The following is a 24,455-nucleotide window of genomic DNA, read 5'->3' on the forward strand; positions in this document are numbered from 1 at the left end:
AAAGAAATCATAATTAAGTTATATGAGACTTCTTTCTAAAAAAAAAAAAAAAAAAAAAAAAATTTTTTTTTTTTTTTTTTTGGGGGGGGGGGGGGGGGGGGGGGCTTTTTTTGGGAAATTTTGGTCAGATGTTTGGGAAAAAACGTGTATTTTTGCGATTGGGAAGCAGCCGAAAATCGGCTGTAAATTTAAGCAAAAAAAATCACTGAGGTAACAGTCTGTATGAACTGGGTTGCAACAGTTTTTGACAACAATTAAAATGTTTAAATAAAATATGCAAAAACGTCTTTGTCTTTGTGTGTTTGTGCACTTCTACATTGACAGACTACGTCAGACTGTTGTCCACATAATGGTTAAGGTACGTGTGAACGAGGTCTTTTTTGCGGGTAACAGTAATTGTGAACGGGGACTTCTTAGTGTTTTCTAATTTGGTCCAGATTTTTGGCACCTACATTGAACACCACATCCAAGCCTTTGTAATGTGTCAAACAAAAACACCACTTGTCCAACATAAAAGATGAACAGTTCTACGTCAATACTGACCTATCTCACACAGCATAATAAACTTGGTTTAAATGTTCACAAAAAGTTTTCACTTAAAATAAATGGATTTTATTTTTTTTACCTAAAGTAAAGATCTCAGAGTGAGTTTTCGCACATGTGCTACAATATTTTTTTCAGAATGCAACTTTTTTTTAATGAAAATGCATTATGATATGTTTACCGGTAACCAAAAGTAAAGAGAAAGTTGTCTCCCATGGGCCACATAGTATTTATTCAGCATTCCAATTTAATGCTTAATTTTATTTAATGCTTTCCCCAAGGAAGAAAGTCATGATGTACATGAAGTTTTATTTTTGTATGATACGAATCAGAACAATCGATTTATGTAAATACATAAGGACTATTAAATTTTAGTCCATAACTTGGTCAATGTCATGGTCAAAATGAGGTCAGATGATGTGGGTTGAGTGTTCATAGATCAATACATGCAGTATCAAATTGTTGTAGCAAGCAGAATTGCTGTTACATGAAAGGCGTCAATAAGGGTGAAAGAAATTACACCTCGAGAAAAGATCAAAGTTAAGATCAAAATGCAGCAAGGGTGATGTGTGTGTATCGATATTGTGCATAGATTATATCTATGCAAGAATTAAAGCTTTGTAGCATGCAATATTTATGTTAAAAAAATACATGATAAACCAAGAATTTTGACCTTCTGAGAAAGTCTAAGAGCAAAAGGAGGTCAATGCAAGGTGAAAATGAGATATGACGTGGAAGTGGTGTCAGCGCTTATATATAAAATCTATTATGTGAAGATAACAGCTAAGTATTTTTTATTGATGCAAGATGAAACATGTCATTTTGAGTTAACCTTTTACGGAATGACAGAAAAATTGATTTTATAGTATATATTACATTTATTGTCATTTCACAAAACTATTTTGCTTAATACTTATATATTATATATCACTTTTAATTTTCTACCAAAAAATTCATAGCCGGACATGTTGTTTTAATATAATTATTGAATTCTAAAATAGAATTGAGAATTTGATATATGTTGTGTCTAAGAAGCACATTAACCCTTTGCATGCTGGGAAATTTGTCGTCTGCTAAAATGTCTTCTGCTGAATTTCTAAAATTAGCATTTTCTTCGATTTTTTTCAAAGAATACTATCAGAATAGCAAACAGTTTGGATCCTGATGAGACGCCACGTTCTGTGGCGTCTCATCTGGATCCAAACTGTTTGCAAAGGCCTTTAAAATTCAGCTCCAGCGCTTTAAGGGTTAATTTGGTATATTAACACAACTTCAAACTCAGAGTCAACCAAAAACAAAAACAGGAGGTGTATTTTACAGTCTAGTTTTAAGTAAATCTATTAGCCTGTAAATTGGTAAACATTAAGGAACAGGGTAGCAAACATAATAAAACTAATTTCAATGGCAAACACCAATTTGCCAAAACAAATCGACTTACTGAACTATCTTTTAAATCTATGCCAAAACTAATCGACTTACTGAACTATCTTTTAAATCTATCATCATTGCGTCATCACTGCTGAGACTGCTGGCATTGTCTCCCTTAGGACTGCAGGAGTTGTCATTTATACTAGCAGCTGTCTCCGAAGAGTTTTGCAGGTCCTTGGATTTTTCTAATTTCATGCACGAAAATGTACAAGTTAAGTACAAAAAAGTGTTTAAAAGAAATTAAAATATTATAATATTTTTAGATAGAATTTTTTATTTTTTGTTAGTAAAATGTTTTATAAAATAATATAATACAATCAATAGGTAAATAGTATTAACCCTTTCCCACTCAGAAGTTAAGTAAAAATGTCTATGCGCAAACAGCATAAAACCAGAACGGCCTGCAAGTAACTAGCAGTCTTTTCAGGTTTTAATTCTATGCTGTTTGCTGCACATCAGTATCTAAGGGTTGGAAATGAAGCCTTTAAAACTTGAATCTAGTAAGACGTCTTTAATTGAATTTAACTTTCTAAGGGACAACAAATGCCTAAAAATACATATCTAAGTGGTAAAGGGTTAAGTATGATCATGTCCATGTCAATCATATTAATTTAAGTGCTCTAAGGAATCATACCTACATGTATGCCAATGACAGTGCAGTGTAATTATATTATAAAACATCGTGAGATTGACAGTAACACAATTCAAGTAATTTAGCCTGCATACCGTCTTTCATTTTTTCCTCTTTGGCACTGACAGAAACGTTATCACTAGAGGAAGACTCTTCATGTTTTGTGTGTTCACCAGAAAGGTTAGAAGACTCATCCATTTGTTCCATAGAGTTTTCAATAACCTCCATTCCTTCTGTAACATCATTAGAATTCTCTGTATCATCAATCTTGGTTTTCTCTGATGAAGGCATGTCTACATCATTGTCTATGTCCATTTTTTCGTGTTCTGCATCATTTACATGTATGATTGCTGTTTTATCTTCATTATGTTCTTTATCTTTTATAACTTCAGTTTCATTTTCTAATGAAGCTACTACAGTGTTCTCAATTTGTGTTGACTCATTTGAAATTACTTCCTTCACTGTATCATCAAAGTTTACTTCCACATCGTCTTCGTCAAAAACTTTGTGAGTGTCATGATTATTGTCTATTCTAATGTTTCCAGAGTTTGCATTTTCTGTTTTTAAATTGCTATCATTTAGTTGACGTTCATCTTCATCTTTTACTCTGGAGCTTCTTATTGCACTTGTGAGATCAGTAGTTTCTTCTGCAGCTTCACTATCAGCACTATTAGATAATCCATTTGTTTCTATGTTAGAACCATCAACTAATGAATGTTTGATTTCTTTATTATTTTCATCTTCAGCTAGAAATTCCAGACAACCTGCCAGCTAAAAAAATAGAGAAAGGTTAAACTGTTTTTTCAGTTATAACACACATGTATGTTAACTTAACCTGATTTAACTATATAGAACAAAACTTACATTAGTACTTTATTAGGTACAAGAATGTAGCCAATCATTTTTCCTTATATATGATATAACCAAATACAATCTTATTTTGTGCAACTGATTTTACATTGAAAAGATCACACTATGTGTGTCAAATACATGTACTATACATATGAATTGGACTGTGTATACAAAAACTTAATTGCACCATTTTAAGTGGAAAAGACAACCAAACAACAAAACTGTTATTAAATAAACTGCTGCGCCATGAGCGCATGATACGCCCGTCGTTCGCCAATGAAGTAGTAAGGTAATAAATAACCCTTTGAATCATTTTTTTACTTCAGTTTATTTAATGAAATCACGAAATTTTGACGAACAAAGTCGCATAACTCTGGAACGACAATTCAGAATTCCGTCAAAAATGAAAGGGGATCAGGGTTTATGAATATTAAGATTGTGTTAAAATTTGAAAAAAATCCATCGAAGGATATTTGAGCTACGGTAGGACATTCAATGAAATCACGAAATTTTGACGAACAAAGTCCCATAACTCTGGAACGACAATTCAGAATTCCGTCAAAAACGAAAGGGGATCAGGGTTTATCAATATTAAGATTGTGTTGAAATTTGAAAAAAATCCATCGAAGGATATTTGAGCTACAGTAGGACATTCAATGAAATCACGAAATTTTGACGAACAAAGTCCCATAACTCTGGAACGACAATTCAGAATTCCGTCAAAAACGAAAGGGGATCAGGGTTTATCAATATTAAGATTGTGTTAAAATTTGAAGAAAATCTGTCAAAGGATATTTGACGTAGCGTACGACATTAACAGACGGACGGACGGACGGACGGACGGACAGACGGACGGACAGACGGACGGACAGACGGACGGACAGACGGACGGACAGACGGACGCGGGGTATACCATAATACGTCCCGTCATAGACGGGCGTATAACAAAAAAGGCCAACCTGATCCTGTTCATCTGTTATCTTGTCTTTTGAAGATTCTTTCTGCAAAGGTTGTACTTCTGGAACATTGTCTTCAGCCATTTTCCTAGTCTCAATTATTTTTACAGTAATGCTTGTTTCATTATGTATTTCTTCTTTATCAAGTTCACAATTTGGTGTATGTTTACTATTGGTTTCATTTGGCGGTTCTTCGTGTTCAATGTTGATCTCATGTGCAGGTTTTTCATGTTCACTGTTGGTTTCATTTAGAGGTTCCGGAAGCTCACTATTAGTTTCATTTGGAGGTTCTTCATGCTCACTTTTGGTTTCATTCAGAGGTTCTTTATGTTCAATTTTGGCTTCATTTGGAAGTTCATGCTCATTGTTGGTGTTGGTTTCATTTGGAGGATCTTCCTGATCACTATTGGTTTCATGTGAAATTTCTTCAAGTTCTTCAAGTTCACTGTTGATTACATTTGGAATTTCTTCATGTTCACTGGTAGTTCTATTTGTAGGTTCTTCCATTGGGGTATCGGTGTTGGTTTCATTTGGAGGATCTTCCTGATCACTATTGGTTTCATGTGAAATTTCTTCAAGTCCTTCAAGTTCACTGTTGATTACATTTGGAATTTCTTCATGTTCACTGGTAGTTCTATGTGTAGGTTCTTCCATTGGGGTATCATATATATCTTTAACATCTGTTTCATACATTTTCTCATTTGACTCTTCTGTAACTTGGAATGCTTTGGGCACATTTTCAGGTTCAACTGCTTCAACTGGCAGCTCTTCTGCATTGTCAGCTGCTTCCAAACCTATTTGTGTCGCAGTGGCAATATCTGAATGTTCATCAGCAATATCATCTTTTACAGTAGAATCTTCAACAGTAGCATGAGACTCTGAAATGTCTACTAAAGCATCAGCATCTGTTTCATTCAGCAACTCATTGCTGTCAGCATCTGATTTTGTTACTTCTTCAACTTCACCCATTGACTCTCTATTATATGCATCAGTATCCAATTCTCTAGCTGGTTCCACAATTGCGGGAGAATTCTCAGTGATACTATCCAGGTCTTCTGTAATATCCACTTCATCATCAGCTTGACCTTAAACAAATAATTATTGGTTTCAATAGATCCTATCATGTTAAGAACTAAATGATTTGCTATTTTTGCATCGAACAAAGAGAAATCGGAGGAGTGGTGTAAAAATCACACAACTTCTTCTGGAGTTTAAAAGAATAATAAAACAATTATGCCAGTGATAAGGAGATTAAATGTAAAGCTTATGACGAGTAAATAAGTTGGCATGAACTTGTTGTAAAATGCTCTTGATACAAAAATATTTAGCAATGTGTGTAGGTACAACCAATTTATAAACAGAGATCCACATAAGATGTGTATCTGTACCGGCGCAAAATACCCATGGAAAAAAATAAATATGCATGAATCTTAACTTTTTTATGCAAAAAACAACAACAACTTAATCAATATTAAAGTCCTCTCTAGTTCATTATCATGGCCAAGACATTGATATTCCAAACAGTTACATGTGCATACATTAAAAACGGTTATTGATAAATAAATATTTTAAACACATAAATAGTGACACAGTTATGTCATCATTCTAGGCTATACAATTGTCAATCCATAAGCATCTATGTCAAACTCTTACAAGGTCTTTAAAGTAAATTTTTAGCTGGGAAAAAATTCTCTGTAGGGGATAACATGTTAAGCATGGGGTCATTTAAAAATGCATTTATCAACATATTTACCTACATTGCATTGTAGAGGATTGAGGAGATGCTAGTAGTGTTCAACAAATCAGACAGATGTTTTTATGCATTGAATAAATTAAAGATTTATGAGAGACAAAATAAATTAAAGTGTATTAAAATGGTTATTGGGTTACATTTATCTTCAATTCAGATAAACGCTTTATAGTTATATGAATTACTGCAGTATTACAACTAAATTATTTTCAGGTAAGAAATCTTTCTACGATTCCAAATTCATGGAAAGGTTGTGTATTAGTAGGGGGAAGTAGATACAGAATATAACAATTCCTCTGAAAAAATCTTTGTTTATATTTTTCTTGTGAATCAAAAATTTAAATTTCCTGTTATGTAAGCACCCAAACAAGCTAAGAAAAAGAAAGTGTTTCTCTAAGGTCTTCTTTGAGGCTTGAATTTGGCTCAATTCACAAGTATATATTTTTCACAAATGACTGTCTTAAATTCCCAATTTTATGTTTTTTAAAACAGTATATATTATTCTTATAAGTCGGATTATTCAGTTAATCTCCTATCAAGCTCTTATAAGTGAACCTTAGCAAATGGAATACTAAAAGCACTAGATAGTTCATGTTGTATTTGTAAGCAAACAAGAGATGTGTTTGTCAATAACACAATGCCCCATACTGCACCGCTTTGATTTATTTTTATTTTTTGATCAATTGGCAAGTACAGATAATTATCTCCCTTTTAAGCTTATTACTTCCCTTGGATTTGTTTTTTACCTTTGACCTTGAAGATGACCTTGACCTTTCACAGCTCAAAATGTGCAGCTCCATGAGATACACATGCATGCCAAATATCAAGTTGCTATCTGAAGCAACATAGAAGTTATGAGCATTTTTTCGAAACCTTAACGCAAAGAGTGACGGAAAGACGGACGGACGGACAGTCCGATCACTATATGCCCTCCTTCGGGGGCATTAAATAACAAAAACACAATTTCCCAATTCAAGTAAAAATGACAACATTTTTCTAATGCAAAGCACCCTGACCCCTTCCCCAAATGAAAAAACAACAACGCTGCACTGTTGACAAAAACATGATTGCACTCAATAACTATGAAAATAAAGAACCCTTGTATACCTTGTTTTTGACTAGGATTGTCACTGACCACTGAATCTTCCATTGCTTCAACAGCACTGACATCACCTTGGACTTCAGCTGCACAAATGAGATGTATTATTTAACCCTTTCCCACTTAGGAGCAAAGTGAAAATGGCTATGTGCAAACAGCATAAAAACAGAACAGGTTTTATGCTGTTTGCTGCTCATCGGTATCTAAAATTGGAAATGAAGCCTTTAAAACTTGAATCTAATAAGAAAGGTCTTTAATTAAATTTAACTTTCTATGGGACTACACATGTGTCAAAATACGTATCTAAGTGCTAAAGGGATAATACAACTAAATGAAGTACTTAGCTGAACATTAATTGACATCATTTGCTGCTATAACATGGCTGTCTGTGTATTTAAATCACAGAGCTCCGGCTATGCTGGGCACAGCAACCTTCCTCAATCTTAACACATTATTACACAGCTTTATTTTGATGTTTCAATACATTTACTAAATGTTCACAATTAATCAATTTTTTTTTATATAAACTAATTTTATTAATGACAGAAAATTTTTGTTAAATGAAAATAAATGCAATATGAATATTTATATATATATATATATATATATATATATATATATATATATATATATATATATATATATATATATATATATATATATATATATACAGCTCTGCTATTTTAAAAAATATGCCACAACGATTATAGAACCGAGTGAGCCTATCCCTTTTTATCTACTTACTTTCTGAGATCATAGTTGACAAAGCAATAGACTCTTCTGGTACAGTGACATTGTGAATAGCAGATTCATGTGTTACATTCACAACCTCATGATTTGATTCCTCATCCTGAAGAAATGATTTCTCTGGATAATACGTTTGTGATTCTTCTGTCTCCATTTCAACAGGATTTGATGAATGTTCACTACTAAATGCATTTACTGTTTCACAAACCTCTCCTCTTGTATCCTTATTCATATCTAAAATTAAACCATCAATGTCGCTTTGTTTTTCAGTCATGTGATTCCAACTATTTCCAGAGTTAACAATTGTATCTACATCCATATCACTTGGTTTGTCTGTAACCTCACCACTATCAGTATCACCTGGTCCACAAGGAATGCACACAGAGTTCTCTTCAGTGTTTGTAACACAGGCATCCAGAGATACACATGATGATTCCGGTATTTCCCATGGCTCGTCAACTTTCACCTCTGTCCTTTCAGCTTTCAGTGATATCCCAGAATTCTCAGAGGCAACCACAGGACTGGCGTTTGAATCTGCAGGCGGCGAACTAGCTTCACTTTCATTTGAATGTTCTGGAACACAGGATGTTTGGTCTAATAGACACAAAAAACACAATTTAACAGCATTACTAAGCAGTAGTAAATATGCAACATGGAATCATACTTTTAAAGGTTTTTAATAATACACACAGGTCTTTAATCGACAAGGACATTTGGGACACCAAATGTAAGCATTCCATTTTATAAGGTAAGGATATCACAGTAATTGCTATTTTCAGTTTAAGTTTAATTTGCTTTTTTCAAATCTTGTTCTCATATAACATTAACTGACAAAGATAATGAAAAGAAACAAGAGGGCCATGATGGCACTGAATCCCTCACCTGACTAACCTTGCTACATCAACTTAAATTCTATCAGAATTCAGACCCATAAACAATCGCAAACCAGATTTCATTAATTAATACATTCTGACAAAATTTCATTCTAGACGTGATGAAAACTGTGACCTCTTTCATCTACACAAGGTTTTACTAGAATTGGCCCGGTGACCCAATTTTTGACCCCAGATGACCCATATACGATCCAAAATCAGATATTAGGCCTAAAAAAAAAAATCGTTTGTTTCCACTGACATGGCCAAAAAAATTAGGGTAGGTAGGTAGGCAAATAATTTTATTTTTAAAAATATTTTTTTTTTTAGAAATTGTCGTACATGGTGCATTTTCTTCTCATGTTTTGTGTATAACTGTATGTACAATAAATTTGATGATGTCTGTAATGCTATATGACTATATTTAAATGCTTTTATGAAATAAAAACTTGCTGTTCATTAATATTGAATGTGTTGCTTTCCTTAATTCCGAGTTTAATGTTGACTTCTGGCAACGGCTTAAATATACCATTTTATGACCAATAAAAGGCATAACTATAACAAGTCACAGAGAGCTTGACCCTCAGTGTCTATAGGGATTCAGTGTTGTTATACTTTCTGGTCCTTTGGGTTCATGCAGTGTATTCTATATTATTTATTATTTATAATATATTAAATACCTCAAAAGCAGTGCTACGGGAACGCCAGTGGTGTTGCATTTAACATTATCACCATGGAAAGACCCAATCAAACCGGATGTGCTTTTATATTTCTTGGATGCAGTTAATGTTCCCAAAGGACCACATTTTCAGATTTTATTATGTACTGGTGGCGTGGGGTCTATCTACCCATGAATTTCAGGAACAGAACAGAAAATTTATTACGACTTGTATTATATACATACAATTACACACACAAAAATCAATAAACAAGCACAAAATCAAATCACACCAAGCACAGAAAAGCAGACATTTAATGCTTCTTGTATCAAACTATACTTATAAATTTAAACAAGAAATGTGTTTGTTAGAAACACCATGTCCCCTACTGCGCCGCTTTGAAGCTAAATCTTTGACCTTGAAGGATGACCTTGACCTTTCACCACTCAAAATGTGCAGGTCCATGAGATACACATGCATGCCAAGAATGAAGTTGCTATCTTCAATCTTGCAAAAGTAATTGCAAATGTTAAAGTTGGGGCAAACAAACAAACAAACAAATAAACCAACATACAGGGCAAAAACAATATGTCCCCCACTATAGCACTATGACTGTGCTTGCCCTGAAAATGATAACATTTTTACTTATTAAATATAACTAGAATTTTGACATGGACAATTATGCTTGGACAGAGACAAATACACTATATATACAGTAGACAAAATGAAAAATGGCTTAACTGTTTGCAGTCAGAAGTCCTACCATAATGATCATCTTTACATTCAGCTGTGAAAGTTGAAGCAAAATTTGTCAAGCAGAGGAGTTGAACACACACAATTTTGTAATAATAAATTCAAAAGTGAAAAAAAAGACAAAGGACCATAATCCTGCCAGAAATAATTCTAGGCAATATTCATTTCTTGGAGATCCAATGTAACAGTTTAGTAGAGATGCACCCAGTCGTTAAAGAGGATTTTAAAACATGAAATCTTTAAACTTTGTATTCCATTGTGGAAAAAAATTGCTATCTTGAATTGCCAATTACAAAACCATCCAGCAAGCTATTAAAACAGTCAGTTGCAGACCATTTGAATGACTTAAAATTGTCAAAACTTTGGCAAAGACACAAACTGGTATTACTTTTTCCTTCAACAGTACAGCCAAGTTACCATTACCGGATCAGTAGCGTAATTAAGTTGTGCTGGTGAAAAACAATGAACGGTTTGAGACTTCTTTAACACCAGTTTGATTAAAAATTACCGTTGCTAACTGATTCAGCACATTGTCTTATTTTTACACGCAGACAAAATCTTAAACATGAATCAAAACTGAAATGGACTTTTGCATGCCGAAAGACTACTAAATGGCCTTTAAAATAATGGGTAAACTTCTTACTTTCCAACAGAGTTATAGCAAGTGGCCACAAAAAATGTTCAACCTCGATTTGGAAACGAGACAGAAGTCAACAAAGTCGTATATACATGTCAGCAAAACATACCGAAATGTTTGACAAAGAGACGCTCCAATTACGACTCAATCAATGCGTTTAAATAATAGGCCTTGAAGATGCTATGTGCAAAATATCATCTAACAATTTCAACTATTTATCGCAAAACGCAGTCTTGAACATCAAAGTGATCCGCTATGCGTAATGATCCGGTAATGGCGCTGGGCGCCGCCATCTTGTTTATGTTGAAAGTTTAATGTACGGCGCCGATAACGTTGAACGCTTATTGAGCGCGCCGAAAAATACGCGGTCCGATTTTTTTCGAATTTTGGGCTCAAAAAAGATTAGGACCGGCGGCAAAAAATTAGGTAGGGTCGGGCCACCGGAAACAAACAACTTTTTTTGTTACGCCTTATCAAGATAAACATTCTGACTATATTTCATTAAGATCAGATGAAAACTATGACCTCTATTGTCTACACAAGGTTTTTCTATGATTTGACCCAAGCCAGATTTCATCAAGATTTACATTCTGGCTAAATTTTTATTAAGTTTGGATGAAAACTGTGACCTCTACTGTCTATAAGTTTGTTTTTTAAACTTTGACATGGTGACCTAGTTTTTGACCCTAGATTACCCAATTCAATCCCAACCCAGATTTTAACAAGACAAACATTCTGACCATATTTCATTAAGATCTGATGAAAACTGTGACCTCTATTGTCTACACAAGGTTTTTCTATAATTTGACCTAGTGACCTAGTTTCTGACCCCAGATGACCCAAATACAATCCCAATCCAGATTTTATCAAGATAAACATTCTGACCAAATTTCATAAAGATTGGATGAAAACTGTGCCCTCTATTGTCTACACAAGGTTTTTCTATTATTTGACCTAGTGACCTAGTTTTTGACCCCAGATGACCCAAATACAAACCCAACCCAGATTTCATCAAGATAAACATTCTGACCAAATTTCAGAAAGATCTGATGAAAACTGTGACCTCTATTGTCTACACAAGGTTTTTCTAATATTTGAACTAGTGACCTAGTTTTTGACCCCAGATGACCCAAATACAATCCCAACCCAGATTTAATCAAGATAAACATTCTGACCAAATTTCATAACGATTGGATGAAAACTGTGACCTCTATTGTCTACACAAGGTTTTTCTATTATTTGACCTAGTGACCTAGTTTTTGACCCCAGATGACCCAAATACAATCCCAACCCAGATTTCATCAAGATAAACATTCTGACCAAATTTCAGAAAGATTGGATTAAAACTGTGACCTCTATTGTCTTCACAAGGTTTTTCGATTATTTGACCTAGTGACCTAGTTTTTGACCCCAGATGACCCAAAAACAATCCAAACCCAGATTTTATCAAGATAAACATTCTGAACAAATTTCATAAAGATTGGATTAAAACTGTGACCTCTTCTGTCTACAAAAACAAATTGTTGAAGGACGCACACACGCACACACAACAGACGCTGGACATCATACGGTCACATAAGCTCACCATGTCACTTCCTGACAGGTGAGCTAAAAATGGTGGAGGGGCATGTTTTCGAGATTTCTCCTATTTTCTATACATTCTTAATCCTATAATCATAAGTGAAAGTGCTAACCAAAGGCAAAGCTTTATAAACGAAATACCATGATCTTGGAATATTCTATAAATCCACACAAAAAATGCCTACCTCCATCCAATGTTGACCCTGCAGCCTCCCTCTTCACATTGACAGCTGTATCATGGTCCCCCATGTGGTCCACAGGCTCTGTCAGTTCAGCCATGTCTGTCTCTATGGTAACCTCGGACCCTTCGCCCTGTGAGTGGAAATAGCATCATTAAACAATGGCAGTTAGGGATAACCCTTTCCCACTCAGAAGCATAGTGAAAATGACTGTATGCAATCCGTATTAAACCATAACAGCCTGAGCGTGACTTGCAGTTAGTCCAGATTTTATGTTGTTTGCTGCTTATCAGTATCTTAGGGTTGGATATGAAACTTTTAAAACTTGAATCTAGTAAGAAAGGTCTTAAATTTATTGTTATTTTATAAGGGACTACACATGCATCAAAGTGCGTATCTGATTTGTAAACGGTTAAAAAGAAAATGCACTTAATAAAGATGAAAATGCAATCCTAACTTTCAGTGAGTTTCAAAAATAGGTAGGCAATTTCATAGCTACATAACTCTGTGTTTAATGGTGTTTATTATTTTGCAATTATTTATTATCACCTATGAGATAATACATAAATCCCACATTCAACTGATGAAGTTTAGCTCTTTCATTTCAGTAGCAAATCAAAGTGAGCTGTTAGGCATCGTGTCTCACATAGCAGAAGTTATGTTACAAACAAAAGTTTCAAAAGCAAATAAAAAATACTAAACAAGAGCACCGCATAACGGGTGCCACGCTCGGCTGCGAAAGCTTGTCAGAATTTTTGTCTTTTTTTAGAGGTCACAGTGACCTTGACCTTTTTGACCTAGTGACCCAAAAATGGGTGCGGCGTGTAGAACTCATCAAGGTGCATCTACATATGAAGTTTCAAAGTTGTAGGTGGAAGCATTTTGATTTTAGAGCCAATGTTAAGGTTTTATCACGGCGGACGCCGGACGGAAGACGCCGGACAGCGAGCTGGCTATGACAATACCTCTGGTTTTCTCCGAAAACAGCCGAGCTAAAAATATATGTAACTAGAAATGGCCAACGCGTATCCCCACGCCTCAGCTTTTGACCCAGGGGTCAGATAAAAATTCCAAATAGTGCACTGTCGCACATTTGCTCATAGCTACCATGTGTTTTCATTTCAAGGTTCTAGTGCTAATAGTGTAAGAGGAGATAGTGGATAGGATGGATGGACAGACGGCGGAGATAACTACATAATCCCCCCGCTCCAATTCAGAGCGGGGGGATAATAATTGCACAAACTTTCTATATTCCATAAACATTTCACTGGCAGAAGAATAAAAAGGTAATGTTTGAAAACATAAAATATAAAGATTGTTTGAAGTTTGTAAAGCAATTCTATTTTGTTCCATTTCACTATAGTGACTAAACTGTGACTTGCTTGTTATGATATTAAGAGCTGAACGTTAGAAACAAAATCAAGGGGGCCATGGTCCCTACAGCGTTCACCTGAGACCCAAAGGAGTTGATTCATAAAGATTGGACAAAAAAGTGAATTCTAGAGGATTTACATGTTGTTGTTTTTAATTAGACCTAGTGACTTCTAAGTTTTTGAGCTCACATGACCCTTGTTTCAATCTCAAGTGAGATTTGATTGTGTCATATATTTTGAACGAGTTTGGCAAATAAATGTGGCTAATATAGCACATCAACATATTTTCACTATAGCCCAAAAAAGAAAACTTCTCCAACCCTTGGGGGCCATGTCTTTCAACCAACCAGAAGAATTTTTTTAAGTGTTGCAAATACGTTTGATTGAGATAGCACTTGAAATGTGACTTGTAGAGAGTTAACAAGATTTTACTATAGCCATGTAAGGAACTGCCCTGCCCCCCAGGCGGCCATGTTTTACAATAGACCGGAACCATTCTAAAACTCAGCCCAGATATCATGAGGACAAATGTTCGGACCAAATTTCATGAAGATTGTACTAAAAATGTGACTTTTAGAGAGTTAACAAGGTTGCACTACTGCCATGTAAGGAAAAATGACCCATCCCCTGGTGGTCATCTTTTTCAATATACCTGAGCCGTTTTCAAACTCATCCAAGAGATAATTATAAACAAGGGCTGTTTGTAAAACATGCATGCCCCCCATATGGGATGTCCGTTGTAGTGGCAGCCATTGTGTGAATACGATTTTTGTCACTGTGACCTTGACCTTTGACCTAGTGACCTGAAAATCAATAGGGGTCATCTGCGAGTCACGATCAATGTACCTATGAAGTGTCATGATCCTAGGCAAAAGCGTTCTTGAGTTATCATCCGAAAATCATTTTACTATTTCGGGTCCCCGTGACCTTGACCTTTGACCTTGTGACCTCAAAATAAATAGGGGTCATCTGCAAGTCATGATCAATCTACCTATGAAGTTTCATGATCCTAGGTGTATGCGTTCTCAAGTTATCATCTGAAAACCATTTTACTATTTCGGGTCACCGTGACCTTGGACATAGTGACCTCAAAATCAATAGGGGTCATCTGCGAGTTATGATCAATCTACCCATGAAGTTTCATGATCCTAGGCGTATGCATTCTTGAGTTATCATCCGGAAACCATTTTACTATTTCGGGTCACCGTGACCTTGACCTTTGACCTAGTGACCTCAAAATCAATAGGGGTCATCTGCAAGTCATGATCAATCTACCCATGAAGTTTCATGATCCTAGGCGTATGCGTTCTTGAGTTATCATTCAAAAACCATTTTACTATTTCGGGTCACCGTGACCTTGACCTTTGACCTAGTGACCTTAAAATCAATAGGGGTCATCTGCGAGTCATGATCAATGTACCTATGAAGTTTCATGATCCTAGGCCTAAGCGTTCTTGAGTTATCGTCTGACAACCACCTGGTGGACGGACCGACAGACCGACCGACAGACCGACATGAGCAAAGCAATATACCCCCTCTTCTTCGAAGGGGGGCATAAAAATGTTCAGACTATTAAATTTCAGGAAGATTGGGCAATACATGTACAGCGATTTTCCTCCTTCTTTATAAAGTACCGATAAACGGTACTTTCCCAATCGAGCGAAAATTCCCAAATTCCCAATCGGCATCTGAAAAAATCCCAATAGGCGTCCGAATTTTTTCTCAAAACGATGGAAGGTTTCGTAACAAAACCAAACTTTCGGCGAGCGAACAAAGAAAATCGTATAGTTGTGTGTAACCACGCGCTCGATTAATTTCGGGTTTTATTATTCAACGCGTTCAATCAATAGAGCCGTTTCTGCTTCCGGTTATTTTGTCAGGCAGCCAGCGTACTGTTTAACGTCGGTTTGTAACCTTATCGTAGTTTGAAATGAGTCATAATAGCAAATATTATGCAAAAACACTAAAAAAGAGTCAACAGGCAAGTGGATCCCGTTTACTGACGCAGTTTGGTTTCAAGATTTCAAACAATCTTTGCACGACCAATCAGAACCGTCTATCACAGGAAACATTGACAGCACTAATGATGCTGTGCAGAGAGAGATGCCAGCAACTGGGTGATGATCAAACATCAAAGATTGTTGAAATTTTCAAAAAAATGAAAGAGAGAGACATTTCTTTATAAGAGATTAAAACAACTAGTAATTGACTTTGTGTGTTCTTTATAATATTTTGTTATTTATAATATATAATAAGACCCAAACTTCACTACGCGATTTTCCCAATTTAAGGATTTCACGACTCGATTTTTCCCAATTTTGAGGATTTCACGACTCAATTTTTCCCAATTGAACCGGTATGGGTACTTTTCCCAATTTGACAAGGAAAATCACTGATGTACAGGGCTATCACCCTTATATAACAGAGGCCGAAAATAAGGTCATTTTTTCCCAAAATTGAAAAGAAAAAATTGTTGTTTTTTTTTTTAATAAGTCATATTGGGCATCTCCCAAATTGAAAGCAATTAGCTATAATATGATTGAGAATGCACCACAATGTGTCTTTTAATACTTCTGCACAATGAAAAGACCCTTTTTCAAAAACTTTTATAAAGACAGTCTTCCCAAAATGAGCAGTTATTGCGCATGAAATTCCCAATTTGAAAGGCCCCTGGCCTCTTCCCAATTTTCTGATGAAAAGCCCTGATGTAAATGTTGCCTCTAGAATATTAACACAGTTTAACAATAGCCATTTAAGGAAAAATATCCCACCCCTTAGTGGCCATGTTTTTCAACCAACCAGAACCTTTTTCGAACTCGTCTTAGATATCATAGGGACAAATCTTCTGACCAAGTTTCATGATGATCAGACAATAAATGTGGCCTTTAGAGTGTTCACAAGGTTTAACTAGAGCCATACATGTATATGAAAAAATGCCCCGTCCCCTGGTGAGAATGTTATTCAACCAACTAGAACCATTTTGGAACTTATCCAAGATATCATTGGTACAAATCTCGTGACCAAAGTTCATGAAGATCAGACAACAATTAATGTGGCCTCTAGAGTGTTAACAAGGCAAATGTTGATGCCGCATGACGCGCTACGCACGAAGGACAAGACAGTCACAAAGCTCACCATGAGGTGAGCTAAAAAAATATTTGTGTAAATAATGCTATTTCCAACATGCCCAAAATTCAGATGACATTTAAAACTGATAGTATGTTTTTTCGTCATCTTTTCACTAAAATTAGACACACTAAGCTATATTTATAGGACACTCATTTCTGTCTGTGAAATTAAATAAAAAATTCTGTTTTCTTTTTTAATAATTAAAATATACAAATTTGCCATGTACCACGTTGAAATGTACATATTAAGTAACTGATCTGAGTTTTTTTAAATACCTTTTAATGTTTTCTTTTAGGATTTGGAGATTAATTTCCTTACCACTGGCATTATTTAACTACAGAATTTATTTGTTTGACATATGTTTCCAGGTCATTGATAAAAAAGTGAACACTTTAAAGGGGCATTTTAATAGTGTATATAATCAGTCAAATTATTTAAGACAATGTTGACGGTCAACCTATTACATCTGCCTTAACATGTCGTAAATAATGACGTCATATAGCCACTTGTTTAGGAAATAGCATGGTAATGATTATAAGAAATACAAAAACAAGAGGCCCATGAGGGCCTGAATCGCTCTACTGCTATAAACACTGTGCAAGTTTGGAAAGAATAAGATGGAAACTGTGTACTTAATCGCGCAAACAAGGAGAATTTTCTCAAATTCAAGGGGAAATTATTGTGTAATTATTTCTCCGATACTGCTCATATTCAATAGGGTTCAAGTCCTCATTGATATAAAGATACTGTGCAAATTTGGAAATAATTGGATGAAAACTGTGGAATTGTGTAAACAAGCAGGATTTCAAAATTTTCTCATATTCAAGGAAAAGTCATTCTGGACTTATTGCTTCGATATTTCTCTTTTTAAAAAAGGGTTTGAGTCCTCATTGATACAAAGACACTGTGCAAGTTTGCCAAGAATTGCATGAAAATTATGGACTTCATCACATAAAAAAACTGAATTTCCATTTTTTACTCAAATTCAAGGGGAGATAATTCTGGACTTATAACTCTGATATTGCTCATTTTCAATGGGGTTTGACTCATCATTCAGATAAAGACACTGAGCAAGTTGGGAAATGATTGGATGAAAACTGTGGACTTGATTGCGTAAACAAGCCTTATTTCACAATTGTCTCAAATTCAAGGGGAGATAATTCTGTACTTTTTACTCTGATGTAACCCATTTTCAATAGGGTTTGAGTCCTCATTAATATAAAGACACTGAAAAAGCTTGAAAAGAATCGGATGAAAACTGTGGACTTTATCGCATAAACAAGAAAAGTCTAGCGCACCGACGGACGGACGACGCCATGACATAAGCTCTTCAGGCCTTCGGCCGGTAGAGCTAAAAAAACAGGCCACAATGGTGGACTATAAGAATGCAGCATTTACGTGAAAATGCAAAACGTTAAAAATTTACCTATTAGCCATGGTCATTTATTTATACTTTACTACATATTAACAAACCGACAAAAACCACAAGGACACAAGATCAAATGAAGCAGAATGCACATGAAGTGTCATTGGAGGGAAGCTATATACAATTCAACAAGGGACAAAATTGTCACAAAACCAGGTTTTCATTGTGAAAAAAAAATCTGATAAAGGGAGAAAACTCAAACTGAACTTTTGAAATGACCAAAAAAAATTAACCCCCTTTGTAATTTTTTTTTTTTTTTAAATCTATTTTTAGTCGTGGCGACCTTGACATTGGAGATATTGACGTGATTCTTTCGTGGGACACACCGTCCCATGATGGTGAACAAATGTGCCAAATGATTTTAAAATCTCACAATGAATGACATAGTTATGGCCAGGACAAGCTCATTTATGGCCATTTTTGACCTTTGAACTCAAAGTGTGACCTTGACCTTGGAGATATCGACGTAATTATTTCGCGCGACACACCGTCCAATGATGGTGAACAAATGTGCCAAATGATTTTAAAATCTGACGATGAACGACATAGTTATGGCTCGGACAAGCTCATTTATGGCCATTTTTGACCTTTGAACTCAAAGTGTGACCTTGACCTTGGAGATATCGACGTAATTATTTCGCGCGACACACCGTCCAATGATGGTGAACAAATGTGCCAAATGATTTTAAAATCTGACAATGAACGACATAGTTATGGCCCGGACAAGCTTATTCCGCCAGCCCGCCCGCATTCGCCAATCTAATAACCAGTTTTTTCCTTCGGAAAACCTGGTTAAAAATTGCAGTGAAGAAACATTCTGTTGCTGAACAGTGTTGGATGTAACTTATGTGATTTTATCTCATGCTAGGTTGTGGTGTTAACTTGCATGTAGTCAGATAACAAAATTAGTATAACAAACATATTGATTCAGGTCTTTGTGATCAATCAAAACAGTTTGAGTTCAAATGCACACACAGTGATCTGTACAAAGGTAAAATTCTGGAAACACCTCAGAGGAGAAAAATACCCAAGGCCCCAATACTGGGTTCTTTAAAACACTTTAAAAAAAATCAAAAAGACCAATTCAGAATTATTCTGAAAGTTTTAATTATTTGTTAGCATAAAAAAGAACAACCAATATCCTAATTCCAATTTTTAGTCAAAACAACCTAATTTTGCCCAATCCAAAGGACCCCTGCCCTATTCCCAAAATGGTGAGAAAAAACACTGCTACACATTCACCAAGTTTGCAAAAGAAAATTATCTTTGGCTTGAATTTTTCCTTCATGAATACACAAACAATGGCTAAATTTAGATGAATTTTGCCAAAGCCAAGCTAGAAATAGCTAAGAAAATATTCAGTCAGGGAGCAGAAGCAAACTGGAGATATGTATTGTATTATTTAATGTTAATTCCTTTGCACTGGTAGTGAAGCATAATTGTGTGCGTCCAAATTGATGCAGATAAAAACATTTTGTGCCTCCAATGTTTAAACATGGTATCCCTCTACACAATGACTGATACCTGTTTGCTAGGTATATTAATACATTCAAAATGGTGTGTATTTGATCCCAGTGAGTTTAGAAATCAGTAAGATTTATGTTGCAGCAGGTAGGTACCTTCAAATCATCATCTTCTTCAACTGTTGCTCTATCCTTCATTCCTGTCTTACTTCTGAGTCCGGATCTTTTCATGAAATTCAAATACCATCCTGTTGAAGCTTTAAATCCTTCACAGTCAGTTACATATTTGGCGTCTTTGGACATTATCCATGCCTTCTTTCGAATCCGACTACCAGAGGGAGAAACTCCTTTCCGCTGTGCAAGGATCCAGGCTGTAATGTCTGACTCCAATATTCCAAATGGAGTTTGCCTCTTACGCATAACATGCCTTTTTTGATGACTGGGGCCATTTAGGATTGCTTCTTTGGCCTTGCTCCAATCACGAACCATCTTTTCACTGACATCGAAAACCAAAGCTGTTGCACAATTAGTTTAGATTCCTCTGCTGCCTGTATAACGCGAGCCTTGAAAGCATTATTATAAGCTTGCCGCTTGCTTTTCCCTTCAGAACTTGAAGATTGTTTCTTATTCATGGTTTTTAATATTGAATGTTCACAAAAGCAGAAAACACTTGTAACTTTTGCAGAGACTGAAAGATATAGTAAACATTTTTTTCTAGTTTTTTGACACACGACTGAAACTGGTCTAAGTCACATGTATTGTCATGATAAACATTCAGAACAAGATTCTACAGTTGTAACAAGCTTATATCTGATGAAGCACCCTGCACGGCTAGGGGCGCAAGACACCCGGAATGATCACAATAGCTCAACTTGAGCACTTCGAGCTTGACAGAGCATTTTTCCTTTAACAGAGGGGGAGCCCACGTGATAGTCAAGATGGCGACATCCATGCAGAGACTGTTATTTGTTGCTGTTTTAGACCCTTAATTAATTTTGTTTCATTTTTAAATGACACTCTCTTTCCAGCCATATCAGTTTTAAGGTGATTAGTGGTTATTTTGTATAAAAGTTTAGTTAATGTCTCCATTTTAATCCCCGCAAATTTTCTTAGTGGATATGTAAATAAGTCATCCCCCTAAGAAATTTTGAAGCAAGTTAATTCGAATTATAGAGCGAAAAATCAATACGAAAAAAAACACGCCCATAACTCGCTTGCTGATATGGCTGGAAAGTGAGTGGCATGAAAAAGATTAAAACAAGTAATAAAGGGTAAAAACAGCGAATAATAACTGCCTCGGCATGAACGTCGGCATCTGGACTATCAAAGATTACCCCACCCCCCTGTTTTAAAAAGAGCAATTTGCACTTTAAGCACATTTTTAACTGAGTAGTAGTCCTAAACAAGATTATAATGAAGCCCATGTTTCGACACATCAAGGTCTTGATAGCCTTTTGGCAGACATCAACGAGGCAGACATCAAGGAGTCATCAACGAGGCAGACATCAAGGAGTCATCAACATGGCAGACATCAAGGAGTCATCAACGAGGCCTTCATTATTAATTATTTAATCAGACAAATTAGTACATTTAAAGCAAAATTAACATAAGGTGGTTGCATTTGTAGTTGCATTATTATGGTTATTTTTGGTAATTAATTTGGGTGTTACAATGCATCGCATACAGTGCTTTCCACAGGCCATTTAACGGTCCCTCATCGAAGAGATTGCATTTTGAAATAAGAGTCCGCCAGCGTTTGAAAGTGTATATTTTCAATAATTGCAAGTAGTAATTTTTAAGATCAAAGCGATATCCACTTCGCCGAATATTTTGAGAGCTGATTTACGATCCTCTGTCTATCCGTGTATCTATTTACCCAAATTAAGCCCGCCTAAAGGCAGAGCGTCATTGTAATTGATAATCAATATTGGCCAATGAAAGCAACCTCTATGCCTGAGCGACAGTACTGGTAGCCATGCAATACCTGCAGTAAAACTATGCAGGGGCAAATGACATTATTGCCTCGATAAGTGTGTGATTTTTTTACAATTTGTTATCTTTTTCACTTGTTGCTGATCAAGGAATATTAATCGCTTGGTAATATATGTACTTGTTCAACAAATACTTGTGGCATTGCTAAAATACATGAAAGCTTAGAGAAATCTTTTTTTTTCAAACTTTGTGTGTAAAATTTGTGTGCACGTTGACAAAATGAACGTGTAAAAATTGTTCACTACGGAATCATACAGATATTCGTATGAATATGTTACAAGACCATGTTACAAGAATAATACCTAATCCAGTGTTTCTAAAAAAGCCACCTCAATAAAAGTACAAAATGTTCTGTGGGGGGAGCTGAGAACTGCTGATATGAATGTTATTGTTTAGTATTCATTTTTGGCACTGGAAGTGAAACAATTTGTGCTTACAAATGGATGCAGATAAAAACAAAAATTCACAAACATATTAATAGTTCAAACCAGATATATACCGCATTCAAAATGCATGTATTATTTCACCATTTTGGGAATGGAAAGGGCCTTTGGAAAAGAAAATTAAGTCACTTTCACTAAAATTTGGAAATTTGTATTGTTATATATTTATTTTTTGGAAACCTTCGATTAACAATTTTGGAAAGTATTTTCGGAAAATATATAATCTTTTTAAGAAAGGGATCATTAGGCTGAACCTCCCACACTGGTTTAACAAAACAATAATACTGAAAATGTGTGAATTTGAACCCAGTGAATGCGGAACTTAGTGAAATTTATGGTGCAGCAGGAAGATACCTTAAAATCATCATCTTCAACTGTTGCTCTATCCTTCATTTCTGTCAAACTCCCGAGTCCAGACCTTTTCATGAATCTCGAATACCACCCAGTAGAAGCTTGAAATCCTTCGCAGTCAGTTACATATTTGGCTTCTTTGGACATTGTCCATGCTTTTTTTCGAATTTGAATTCTGGTGAGAGAAACTCCTTTTTTCTGCTGCTCAAGGATCCATGCTTTGACCTCAGACTCCAATATTCCCAATGGAGTTTGTCCCTTACGTGTACGATGCCTTTTTTGATCGCTCCGACCATTTAGGATTGCTTCTTTGGCCCTGCGCCAATCACGAACTGTCGACTCACTGACATCGAAAACCAAAGCGGTTGCACAATTATTATTAGATTCCTCTGCTGCCTGTATAACACGAGCCTTAAAAGCATTATCATAAGCCTGACGCTTGCTCTTCCCTTCAGAACTTGAAGATTGTTTCTTATTCATGGTTTACAGTGTTGAATGTTCACAACAGCAGACAACAATTTCACAAGGACTGAAAAATACATATTTTAGTCAGCTCAAAAAGGTATTTACCCTTTTAAAGGAACCCATTTACACATTTTTATATGAGTAGTAGTCATACACAAAAGAGTTAACTAAGTTGTGCCGCTTGAATAATCATAATTTGGAAATAACTAATTCAGATATGGCTGTTTGTTGTGACCAGCATATTTTTGTCGAATTGGGAAAGGTACCAGTCGACTTTAAAAAAGTATCAAGCACAATCAAGAAATTGGGAACATTGGAGTTGTGAAATCCTAAATTCAACTAGCGTCCTGCAAATTGTATTTGAGGTCTTATTAATAACGAGGAACTACCTTCCACATACCTTTTAAAATATTTGTTTTCAGGCAAGCCAAAATGACTTTTTTGTACTTACATGTAAGTCTGTATAAACAAGGATATCAGTAAAACTGATGGATAATCCCCAAAGATTGCTTTGTCGATATATGGATTAATTGTGTGGCAAAAAAGTGAGACATCCATTATTAGCTTTGGTGACCTTGACCCCAGTGACCTCAAACGTCATCAAAAGGTAGAGGTCCATGCAAGGTATCTACATGCCAAATATGAAAGAGTATTGAAGGTGGTATGAGAAACTGTAACAAAAGTGTGACAGAAAAATCTATTATTAGCCTTGGTGACCTTGACCCCAGTGACCTCAAACGTCATCAAAAGGTAATGGTCCATGCAAGGTACCTACATGCCAAATATGAAAGAGATCGGTAAAGTATTGAAGGTGCTATGAGAAACTGTAACAAAAGTGTGACTGTACGGAAGTACAGAAGTGCGAAAGTACGGTAGTGCGGAAGGACAAACTGGCAACTATATGCCAGCGCTTCTGTTAGTGGACGTCCGGACGTAAATTATGCCCGAAAACGGCAGTCGTTCGTCCATTATGCAAATGGTGGAAGTCCCTTGGACGTCCGATAATCTGCATGTATGCTATTTTCTAATACACAACACGTACAAATGTCAACAGTAAATCGGGTTATTCAGACCGTTAACTCTGTCTTAGAGCTACTGTTTTCAATGAATTTCACAGCGAGTGGCC

General features: G+C 35.6%; 2 protein-coding genes across 10 annotated transcripts in view; one reads left to right on the plus strand and one right to left on the minus strand.

Annotated features, from left to right (window-relative positions):
- Window positions 1–24,455, plus strand: part of LOC127851849 (bcl-2 homologous antagonist/killer-like) — a 236,465-nt gene that overhangs the window by 108,018 nt on the left and 103,992 nt on the right. The gene's annotated exons all lie outside the window — the stretch shown is intronic.
- Window positions 1–24,455, minus strand: part of LOC127851818 (zinc finger MYM-type protein 4-like) — a 74,932-nt gene that overhangs the window by 41,042 nt on the left and 9,435 nt on the right. For 3 of the 6 annotated variants that reach the window (XM_052385726.1, XM_052385724.1, XM_052385725.1), the window contains exons 1-7: window positions 22,868–23,393; window positions 12,694–12,820; window positions 8,004–8,579; window positions 7,268–7,345; window positions 4,414–5,495; window positions 2,698–3,373; window positions 2,023–2,156 (exon numbers count right to left, since the gene is read on the minus strand). In XM_052385726.1, coding sequence (XP_052241686.1) covers window positions 2,023–2,156; window positions 2,698–3,373; window positions 4,414–5,495; window positions 7,268–7,345; window positions 8,004–8,579; window positions 12,694–12,820; window positions 22,868–23,344 — 3,150 coding nt within the window. In that variant the 5' untranslated portion in view covers window positions 23,345–23,393. Of the gene's footprint in view, window positions 1–2,022; window positions 2,157–2,697; window positions 3,374–4,413; window positions 5,496–7,267; window positions 7,346–8,003; window positions 8,580–12,693; window positions 12,821–20,234; window positions 20,583–22,867; window positions 23,394–24,455 lie in introns of those variants that run through there. The other 3 variants (XM_052385730.1, XM_052385728.1, XM_052385729.1) reach the window with 2 other exon arrangements.

The sequence above is a fragment of the Dreissena polymorpha genome, chromosome 11, assembly GCF_020536995.1.
Source record: "Dreissena polymorpha isolate Duluth1 chromosome 11, UMN_Dpol_1.0, whole genome shotgun sequence".
Classification (NCBI taxonomy): Eukaryota; Metazoa; Mollusca; class Bivalvia; order Myida; family Dreissenidae; genus Dreissena; species Dreissena polymorpha.